The sequence below is a fragment of the Mytilus trossulus genome, chromosome 1, assembly GCF_036588685.1.
Source record: "Mytilus trossulus isolate FHL-02 chromosome 1, PNRI_Mtr1.1.1.hap1, whole genome shotgun sequence".
Lineage (NCBI taxonomy): Eukaryota > Metazoa > Mollusca > Bivalvia > Mytilida > Mytilidae > Mytilus > Mytilus trossulus.
The window spans coordinates 25,304,509-25,316,640 of record NC_086373.1 but is presented as its reverse complement, the minus strand read 5'-3'; the positions used below and the strand labels follow the sequence as shown (position 1 = coordinate 25,316,640).

Here is a 12,132-nt window from a genome sequence, read left to right as displayed (position 1 = left end):
ACAAATCAGATAATTAACGATTGACTTAAGGCTGAGTTATATTCATAATAGTGCAAGAGTATACACATATAGCATACAGCTGTGTTTAATCTTGAATTCAATGTTAGTGATTTAGTTTTAAGCAAATGTTTATCCTTGTGTCTCAGGCAGATGTACATTAATCAACGGCATGTAAACATTTTGTAAAACTTTTAGGTGATTTTTTTAAATATAATATTCATCACATGTTTCTCATTATTAAATCCGGGATCGTGTTGTTCTTTCGTAAATTAAAAAAAATCTGTAATAAAAGTAAAATATCTTTTATGAAATATGCAGTTAGACTTGAAAGTGCTTGTTATTAAGATAATGGGATAATGAACTGAAATAACATTATGTTTGCGACTAAAGTTTATGAAATAGGCCTCAGCCTATTTTTCATGCTAAGTGCGCTAGTTGATGAGCATGTTTTTGCACAGGTATGTTTTATTTACATTTTTGCAAATTTTTTAGCATATCTTTTATATATGTTATAAGAACATTTGATAAAAAAAGATAAGCAGTAATCAGAACTTTTTTTTTATACATTATGTGTCTATCCGTGTCTGTCCGTCAGGTCAATTAACCGCTTCCAGTGAACAATTGTATGCCTGACTGATTTTTATAGACTTATACACTTATCTCAATTGTTGTTGCAGACTTTAAAACCAGAGATACAGTCGATGCATATTTCATCAGATATCTACTTCAGATTTGCTACAACAGTTGTGGAGACTAAAATACTCAACGTAAATCAAGAAGCGGCAGAAATAATGTTTGATATGACTCTACCAGATTCAGCTTTTATAACAGGTTTTACAATGTAAGATCATATTGTTTTCATGTATCATTGATTGCGTTAAACTAGTGATTCTTTATATCATTTGACACCCTGAGAAAATATCGTGTTTTATAATTAATATATATATATATATTTACTCATATTTCAAAAATATCACAGATACTACATAATAATTAATAAATTAATTTAAGTAATTCGGCCTCATATCTTGACTCATATCTAGAAAATGACAATGAGAGTCAGTTACAAAACAAAAGTTTAGACAAATGAGATGATTTCAGCTTTCAAACTGTGAACTTTCCATAGCTAAGTAGCAACATTCCATCAGAATATAATACGGGATATATATACATGTATTTCCCAATTGATACGATATTCCCGTGCTTGCATTTCCCATCATGATTTTTTTGATAGAGGGTTGCTGCTCACAAAGAAGGTATTAAACCAAATGATGAAGTTGAAATCATCCCTTCGTAAGATTGACCGTTATGGAATAACCGTTTCACAAATGATATCGGATATGTTCCTTACGTCGTTATTACAATCCCTTCCTCTTTCATGAATATGTCCTATCGATTTAGACTATTTACCGCAATTATTATAACATGAGCAACACAATGGGTGCCCCATGTTGAGCAGGATCTGCCTACCCTTCCGGAGTACATGAGATCACCCCTGGTTTTTGGTAGGGTGCGTGTTGCTTATTGTTTGGTATTCTATGTTGTGTCATGTGTACTATTGTTTGTCTGTTTATCTTTTTATTTTAAGGCATGGCGTTGTCAGTTCATTTTCGTTTTATGAGTTTGACTGTCCCTCTGGTATCTTTCGTCCCTCTTCTAGATGAGACAGAAAACAATTTCATGGTGAATGTGATACGCAAGTCATCAAATAAATATTTCGGACACAAACAAATATAAAACTTCTGTCGAACTTCTGTTGAAGATAGTATCTGTACAATAGCAATGCAAAACTAGCAGTTTATAATCGCCATTTTAAAATATCGAAACATTGAACAGAAAACTGATATGTCAATTGTCAAGTCTTCTTTTATTTAAAAAAAATGCTGTAGAAACAATTGGTGTCATTTCTCTTCGAAAGTCTTCTGAACGGATGCTTTAAGTCAATATTATTTTATTGGCATCAGACAGATAATACGTGTAACATAATTACACAAGCACACTTGCATTTTACTGTAAGAAGCTTTACTTTTTTGTGAACTCATAGGTTACGATAAATATGTCATTGTCAACATACAGAAAAACGGAAAATAATGCAGAAATTGTTTTGTGTTGCACAAACTTTAATGTTCTGCAATGGACATGTGAAATATATCAAAGGGATATTCTTACGCGGTAGTCGAAAATCAAATGACGATACAATGGCAATAAACGAACATCCACCAAGGCAAAAAGATGTACACAAAAAAGCCGGAAACTTATCACTGAGCAACACAAACCCGTCAAAACACTGATGGTAATCTGAAGGAAAGGTTTTGCAGTAAACATGTGTAGTAGCACTTTCGAGGGCTTATTAAAACACAATACTTTTGTTGAAGGTGGTTCCTTTTATTTCTGGACTACTTTCAGGATAATACAAATATATATAAAAAATACCCTACAAAATAAATACAATATAGTAAGATTCTGACCGTTCATCAAATAAATAATCTGCTACATATGTCTCTATCCATGTATTATGACAAACAAATGTTTTACTATTAGAAATATTAATAAAACTGTTCTGCATGTATTTACAACAATATGCTTATATTGTTGAGCGTAACTGACAAAGTCTAGTACATATGCACTTAACGACTCGTATTAAATAAACAAGTCTATTATACGAAAATTAACTAAAGCGGTTAACACAAATTTTAATAAAGCAAATAAACAAAACTAAAAGCAATAGCTGCATGCTGTATGAAAGTCGTAAGCATAAAATAGCAACAAACAAAAATACGAACATTACAAAAATAACACTTAGCGTACCTCGCATGAGGTGCAAAGGCCTCCTGATTTATATCTATTGAAATTGGTTTACATCATCCCAGGATTACATAAAATATACCTGTATAACAAATAAACAAATTGTAATCCATGTTTTACTGTAATAAGGCACCTGTTTACGATTTGTACTCTTAGCTAAAATAATCAATCAATACACGTAACTGTTATTATGTTTATATCTTTACCTTTAAAAGTATTTAACACATTCATTCCGGAACACTCGAATTCTCATACAATGTGTATTAGATTAATAATTTACCAAATTAGTTAAAAGTACTTTATTTATGAAAATATGAAAATAACGTCTCTTAAACAATTTAATCAAACAGATAATACTTTACTGTACTTTATCTTTTTTATATCGTTTTAAAGCATTCATCTCGCATTCAACATTTACACACTTTTCATTCTAAACAGTCACTATAGGTAAAATAATAAATATCTGGACTATTAACGTGTAATTAGTAATTGAAAAATATAACTGACCTGAATATAGAATAGAGAAAACTAAGAACGAATATAGGTTCAAACTTAGAATTACATCAAGCACGTATCAATATGTCCACCAGTATATAGAAAAGTGATGACCAGCATAAAAGAACAAAAGAAATAAAGCGCCAAAATATAATGACCAATAGAAATAAAGAAAGTGTGCGGTCCACTGAAGCATAAAAAGAAAACCTTTGAAGTAAACTACAGTCAAACCAAAGTTACCCAAACTAGTAGAAAATGTCGTACGTCAATAAGTCCAACTGTCAAATACGTAGATGAAATGAACAAAGCATATATATGAACTAATCATCTAATTACAATCTGGAATTAGTATACTATACCCGTTAATTACCCAATATCAATCATATCATATACAAAATATAACACAATAAACTAAATATAAAAATATACACAATTACTGTAAAACCTATAAAAAACAGTCTACCACACATGTACAACAAGTTCCTCTAGGAAAAAGAAAAAAATTGTAATCAGTTTTTTGGGTGTGATAATTTCCATTTGTACATTGCGACCACAAAAAACGATGTGTTTGTAATACAGGGAAATAGGAGGCCAACGGTATGCTGGTAATGTCAAAGAAAAAGAGAAAGCAAAGAAACAGTTCGAAGAGGCGAAAAGTCGTGGAGAAAGTGCAGGTCATATTGCTGCTTCGTAAGTAAAAGCAATACAAATTCATGCAGAATTACTTTTCAAGCAGACTAATGGTGAATCAAACAGACTAACTTCTTTGTATGGTTTTGAATTTGTATTAATTTTGTTAAAAAGTATAATCATGAACAGAGGTATAATTACAATATATAACTACCCACTTTAGTTTAACTCATTCAACATCAAATATTTATTTTTACAGTCCAAGAACTTCAAACAAGTTTAACATACTTGTTAATGTGGAAAAGAATGCATTAGTGATATTCAAACTGAAATATCAAGAATTGCTTAAACGAAGCCTTGGCTCATATCAGCACGTGATATATGTAGATCCTGGTCAAATAGTAAAAGACTTTAAAATAAAAGTGTTCATTAGTGAGTCCAGAGAAATCATAGATCTAACGATGCCACCATTAGAAGGGAAGAACACAACTGGTAAGATTTATAATAAGATGATGTTGTATTGCCAATCAGACATCTTTATACAGATACAAATAACATTGAATATTGTTTGTTTACTTGAGCAAAAACAAAATATGATTTTGATATGATGATTTACATTTTGCTGATTTATCGATTTCAGACTTTTTTTTATAAAAAAACAACAACAAAAAAAACCATTAGGCACAACTCGGCAAATGTATTTAGGATATCGGAAGCTATCGTGGTTGACCCAATGCCACATAATTGTTTCGTCGCTAAACGGTTGATAACGCTTAATTCCAGTTACACATATCAAACAGTATGTTGATTAGATTTATATAGAAACAATCAAAATATCACACATATGTGTAATTTGGTAAAATCAGGAGTACACAACCATGACACAAGTATAATTATACAGTTTATAAATAAAGATTCTACAACTACATCGAGTATGATACGGTATTTATCCACTCGAGACATTCAAATTTCTAAATATTAAAAATTTAACTGTCGAGAGTGGATACATATCGTATTACACGAGATTTGGTGGTGGAACCTGTTTCTCTAATGATTTTTAAACAATATGCACACCAATTCAATACTTCTTTTCAAATGATCTGCAAAAAGATGTGTTCTTTCTATGTGACGTCAACAAGCATGGTCGTCTTTTGCATGACGTCACAAAAGAAAATTCAGAGGAAAGCAAGAAAATTCGACGCCATAATCGAATTTTGACCAATGAAGAACTGAGATCAAACGATCCGCAGGTTAATTAAATAAACTTAAACCATTGTGGTGACGTCACCCTATTTATTTACCGTGGATTCTTTTTCTAGAATCAACGCTTCCTAAATCTGTCGCTGAAATGGGCTAACCATATTAGATTCTTTTGTTTCCTTTGTGTGCATTAATTAGATATAGAAAGATGTGGTGTGAGTGCCAATGAGAAAAATCTCCATTCAAATAACAATTTAAAAAGTAAACCATTATAGGTCAATGTACGGCCTTCAACACGGAGCCTTGGCTCACACCGAACAACAAGCTATAAAGGGCCTGACAATTACTAGTAAAACCATTCAAACGGGAAAACCAACGGTCTAATATATATAAAAAAAAAAAAAACGAGAAACGAGAAACACGTATAAATTACATAAACAAACAACAACTACTGTAAATCAGATTCCTGACTTCGTTTGAATTAACTAATTACTAGTAACTGATTTCTGTTTACTAATGGAATTGTTTTAAAAACATACCATTAATTTTTGTGATTTCTATATGCCTTCCCTGGGAATCTAACCCGTCCATGAATTCTAATTCTTGTTACCGACCTCAACATATCGACTAAACCTCTTGGCTAACAATTGGTTACTATTTAAATGCCTATTATATATATATATAAATGAATATATGATATACATCGGTACAACAGACACACAGGGCTTCTTCCTTTATAAATACATAATAGGCAAACGAATGGTAAGTTTATTTAATTAACCTGCGGATCGTTTGATCTCAGTTCTTCATTGGTCAAAATTCGATTATGGCGTCGAATTTTCTTGCTTTCCTCTGAATTTTCTTTTGTGACGTCATGCAAAAGACGACCATTTTTCATTTGAAACAAAACTACAAAATGTTTTAATATATAAAACACGTATCAATCTAAAGATTAAAAGTAGTTATTTGTTTTTAGATGTTAGTAAACTCGCTATTATCAAACATACATCACCAAAGAGAATAGACATAACATACGCTCCCAGTGTTGAGGACCAGAAAGCAATGTCAGAACAAGGTATCTCTGGACAGTTCAAAGTAAAGTATGATGTAACTAGGGAAAAAGATGCTGGAGATTTATTGGTAAAGTTTTTTTATTTGTTAAGATTTATTTTGTGTAGTTTTTTTTTATTGCTAAATATATTTATATGGTACAGTAAATAGGTGAAATTAGGAATTAAACGTACCTACTCAACATGTCGATCGCGAATGTTGAAAACCATCTTCAGTCGAACGATCCTTTTGAAAGTGTTCAATCGGCTTACCGTGTTTACCATTCCACCGCGACGGCATTGCTGTGAGTTCATCATGACATAACTGTTGCACTTGATAATTACTTCTGTGTAGTTTTATTAATGTTCGACCTTTCGGTATCATTTGACGTCCTCGACCATTCCATTTTACGACGGCGGCGACTTGAATACTCGTTCGGAATATCTGGTGCCGCGCTAAAATGGTTGTTATCATACCTTACTGATAGAACTGAGCGTATCGCAATCGGCTCTGTTCAGTCTGACGATATTAATCTTAAGAAGGGATCTGTCCTCGGAACTAAAGTCTACTGCATTTTCTCAAAGCCCATAGGTGAAATTTGTAAACGTCATTAAAGGTGTTACTACTGCAATGCAGATAAAACTCCGGTAATCTCGTAATTAAACCGCTTGACAAATTGGAACAATATATCTACTCGACTTGAAACCTGTATGGCGGACATAAGCTCGTGGATGTGTTCAAATAAGCTTAAATTGAACGAAGATAAAACCGAGCTGATAATTTTCTCTCCAAAACACCGACTAAAAGAGTTCGCAGACTGTCACCTTACTTTTGGCAAACACATCGTTAGTGATTCAGTATGCGTCAAGAACCTTGGTGTTAATTTTGACAAAACATTGGCGATGGAACAACAGATTAGTGCGACCTCGAAATCTTGTTTCTACCAGATCAGAAATATCGGTCGAGCACGTCCACTCATTACAGAGAATGCAGCAAAGACACTTGTTTGCTCTTTGATGACATCTCGCTTGGACTACGGAAATGCATTATTATATGGACTTCACGCAAATGCAATTCAACGATTACAGCGCATACAAAACACCGCCGCAAAATTAATCACAAAGAAAAAGAAAAACGAACATATTACTCCAATTTTAAAACATCTTCATTGGCTGCCAATAACATTTCGTTCTAAATACAAAGTTTTGTTTTATGTGGTAAAAGATCTGAAATAAGAAGCACCCGTATACCTTCAAGAACTAGTTAACGTTTACGACCCAACAAGAACTCTTCGGTTCGAGAACAATATGATTCTGTCAAATCAGCAGTAATAACAAAAACATAAGGAGAGACACGGTTCGATCGACCTGCCGGCGTTTTATGGAATGACTTACCGAACGAACTGAGAAACACGGAAACTGTTGATGCTTTCAAGAAAAACATTAATGTTTATCTTTTTAGACAGACATTTCCACATGATTAATAATCGGACAGTAATTAGACTTTTCTTCGATCTCAGTATATATTTCAATGTATCATACTGACTTTTTATTGCATTTTTATTGCCTTTACTCTTTTTATTTTTAGTCATTTCTCACACTTAGTTATTTTTTATGTCATTTTTATTTTCTTGAAATTGAAGCTCTGCTGTTAGTTTTCTTTAAAAAAATTATATATATTAAATGATATTAATTTGTATATATTGAGTTGTATATTTTAAGGTCTCTATTTTGATTCTATTGAACCATTGACACACAGATATATATATGTTTTTTAAATTGTGTTTTTATATATATGTACTTGTATCATTGTTTTTTTATGCACTGTAAAGCGCTTAGAGGATATTTTTTATTCAGATTAGCGCTATATAAGCACTGTAAATACTAATAAATAATAAACAATTCAGTAATTACCTATAATTACTAGTCGAATTAGTGATTACATGTATTTACTAATTGTTTCAGCAAGTACAGGTAATCACTGATTTTTTTAGTACGTTTTACAGCTATTTACTAACTTGACATTTTTGCTTCAAAGTTTGAGACATAACTACTGATTATAATTGAGCAATTTTAGGAATTACATGTATTAACTAAGTGCAACAGGAATTACATGTATTAACTAAGTGCAACAGGAATTACATGTATTTCCTTAATTTTAGTTATCACATGTAATTCCTTATTTCGTCTATTTACTGTAACATAAATATATACCAATGGCTATTGCTTCAGTTTTCAAACGAACGAAATCGGTAGAGTGCATTTTCAATGCTATTACTATAACATAAACGATGATAAGGAAGTTTATTCCAGGTAAACTGTGTTGGTAAATTATTTCTTACCTTTTTACCGTTTATTAATACACAAACTAATGTACACTGCATGAAACAAACCTCAATAACCATACATCGTTTTGCTCATAAATCATGTACTTTGAGATATAACTGTTGACCGTTGCATTTGAAGCTTTATAACAATCCCTTATATAAAAACCAAACGCAAAACATTTTATTTGATCTTTAGGCTAGAAAATCAGAACATACGTTTATTTGTTTTAACAGGTAGTGAATGGATATTTTGTTCACATGTTTGCGCCAAAGGATTTTAAGCCACTTTCAAAAGATGTGATGTTTGTATTAGACAGAAGCGGGAGTATGTCAGGTAGAAAAATTATTCAACTAAAAGAAGCGATGAAACTAATCATGCAGGATATGAAACCGGAAGACAGATTTAACATTGTGTTTTTCGACCAAATTCTTGATTGGTTGAGCAAAACTGACATGTTACAAGGGACAAAAGTAAACTTTGGTTCTGCAGACAGGTTTATAGACGCCATTACTGCTCGCGGAAGTAAGTACTTTAACCACGTGTTCTTACAGTGACCAAACCACGTTTTCAGTAAGTCTTGATGTTGTTGAATAATACATATTATTATTCGATATTTAAATTAACAAAATCAGTACTGTTCTTCCTTTACAACTCATATTTCTCATAATTAAAAAACCCACCTCCCTACTAAACCTAATATGAAATATACACGGTCTCCACGCGGACGCTTTCAACCAATCATATTTCTAGAAATGTAATGGAGGTAAGAATAAGTCAAATATTCATCATATCTTCACATCAACGTAGAAATTGACAAAATAGTGGTCTGATGGAAACACTATTTACAATGTACGACCAAATGAATGATTTTAGATTCTTAATTGTAATCTGTCCATTTTCATGTATCAACATTCGTGCATGCATATGGAATATACCAAGTATATATCTAACCGTTGATACATTTCTCCAGACTTTGCGTTTCCTATTTTGATTTCATAATTACAATAAATAGAGTTACTGTAAAACAAAATCTAGTATTCCAAATAATAAAATTATGGTGGTTCCATTGAAACGTTTACTGACGCAATCACGAGTTAGTTGCCCGTCATGAAAAATCTTTGTTATAGATGACCACTGACGTCTTCATTTGACGTTATCACAATCAAATTTACTTTTGAACGATTGCGACACCAACAGCTGAAACGTATCGGGTTATTTAACAGTGTGCACCATTTTTTTTTAATTTTATTTCGAATAGACAGAAGAAATATTACAGCCATTTCTTATAATTTATTTCTAAATTCCATTTTAAACCATAGAAAACCAGGAAAAAACGTTGATGACGTCACGGTCACATGACTAAATTATGTCTATGGGCTCATAACAAAATAACGTCAGCCAATCAGAAGACTCGTGACATCCAAAATTAAATTATTAAAATATAAACATGAAAAAAATTCTCATGAACATTCATTTAATAGTTATCAAAGGTACCAGGATTATAATTTAGTACGCCAGACGCGCGTTTCGTCTACATAATCAGTGACGCTCATATCAAACTATTTATAAAGCCAAATAAGTACAAAGTTGAAGAGCATTGAGGATCCAAAATTTCAAAAAGTTGTGCCAAATACGACTAAGGTGATCTATGCCTGGGATAAGAAAATCCTTAGTTTTCGAGAAATTCAAAGTTTTGTAAACAGGAAATTTATAAAAATTACCACTTATTGATATTCATGTCAACACATAGGTGTTGACTACATTTAAGCTTCAAATATGTGTATGCATGCACCTAAAAAGGTTGAAATAGTCAAATGCTAAATTAGGTAATGGCATGTAGAAATGAAGGATTTATAGAAATCCTATTTGTTCACTCTTACTTTTCTTTTTACTATCAGGTATATTTAACAAAATTAAAAAAGAATATATACCACGCATATATTTCTACATAACATAAAGTTAGCTAAGCTCTATTTCGACCTGTTTAGGTACACTCTTAAACTTCTCATTTTCCCCATTAAATTTGATTTAACAATTGACGTTTTCCTTGTTTTATTTAACTTTGTTTCAGTAGTTAATTCCCTTTAGTATAAAAAATAGTTTATAAACAATATACAAAAAAGAAAGAAATTTTCCCGTATTAGAAATATCACTTCTTTAGATCAACCAATATATTTTGGACTGCATTTTCGTGTTAATTTGAACCCAAAAGTAGTGATTGTTTTTATTTCTTGATATAATTACGTTTTTATTGACGAAAGTTGATATGAATTGTTTCTTAAGACAGAGGAATAATGGTGTACAATATATAAAAAAAACAAAAAACAAACAAACCCGAAACGATAATCTCTGAGAAGATATCCAGAGCTTCATACCACACCGTATGCAAGTGCATAACTGGCGCCTGATTAGACGATTGTGAAATCGAATGTGTATGAGGGCCACAAAAAAATCGACATACTATAATTTAAAAGAATTGGTGGTTTTTCAAAAGAAAAAACCCAACACTTTACCAATATTTTATCTTTGAACATTTTTTAATAAAGAATAGCTCAATATACCGATGTGTCTCTGACTCTAGAATTGAGCACAAACCCTTTAATTAAAATCAGACAACAAAGGACTAAGTAAGATTTCAAATGAAAAGATACCTTTAACTCTCATTAGTATTTGTATATAAATGAAAAGATAGTAATATATGGGAGGCTTTATAGTCATTAATCGTATTTACTATTGTAGGTACCAACATTAACAAAGCATTAACAGACGGAATCAAATTATTGAATAAATACCTTAATACGCAGAAGTCAACTATCTTAATGTTTCTAACTGATGGACAGCCAACTTCAGGAGAAACACGACCTGCCTCAATTTTACAAAATGTAAAAATAGCCAATGAGGCTAAAATTCCAATTTTTAGCTTAGGTTTCGGAAATAATCTTGATTTTGACCTTCTGAAACAAATGTCATTACAAAATAATGGGTTTGCACGACGAATATATGAAGATTCGGATGCCTCTCTGCAGATTAAAGGATTATATTCCGAGATTTCATCGGCTTTGTTGACAAATGTCACGTTTAGTTATGTTGGGGATGTAAATATGAATTCACTCACCAAAAGCCACTACAAGTATTACTTTGGAGGGTCCGAATTGATAGTTGCAGGGCAAATGATATCTAAAGGTTCTACCATCATACCCAGTGTCAAAGGTTGGAATAATGGATACACAGACTTATTATGGAAACGAAGACCAGTTCCTGAACTTAAGGCAATAACCAAGGATGCTGATCTGTCGATGATAACAGAAAAGATGTGGGCATATCTCACAATAAAGCAGTTGATTAAGGATATCGAGGGGGATATTACAATTACAAAGAAAGACGAAATTAAAGCGAAAATCATATCATTGGCACTAAAGGTATGTTTGTATTAGTTCATGTTTTTATCAGTATCAAGATGAATATAAAGCAGTTCTATTTTAATTTCTTAATTTTTGATATTTTACAATATTGTTTTAATGGACAAACACAATAAAAGTTTTTTGTTTATTTATTTTTTTAAAATAGAAAAGAAAGGATTTAAGATATCCATTCAATGAAAAAGAAACAGTACTTGTACATAAAA

At 31.7% G+C, this 12,132-nt stretch overlaps 1 protein-coding gene across 2 annotated transcripts in view; it reads left to right on the top strand.

Annotated features, from left to right (window-relative positions):
* The first annotated feature begins 257 nt into the window (after nt 1-257).
* The window catches only part of LOC134720051 (inter-alpha-trypsin inhibitor heavy chain H3-like), a 57,507-nt gene continuing 45,632 nt past the window's right edge, over nt 258-12,132 (top strand). For both annotated transcript variants that reach the window (XM_063582807.1, XM_063582805.1), the window contains exons 1-7: nt 258-458; nt 678-841; nt 3,880-3,990; nt 4,190-4,422; nt 6,107-6,270; nt 8,741-9,029; nt 11,247-11,926. In XM_063582807.1, the coding sequence (XP_063438877.1) occupies nt 375-458; nt 678-841; nt 3,880-3,990; nt 4,190-4,422; nt 6,107-6,270; nt 8,741-9,029; nt 11,247-11,926 (1,725 nt within the window). In that variant the 5' untranslated portion in view covers nt 258-374. The remainder of the gene's footprint in view (nt 459-677; nt 842-3,879; nt 3,991-4,189; nt 4,423-6,106; nt 6,271-8,740; nt 9,030-11,246; nt 11,927-12,132) is intronic.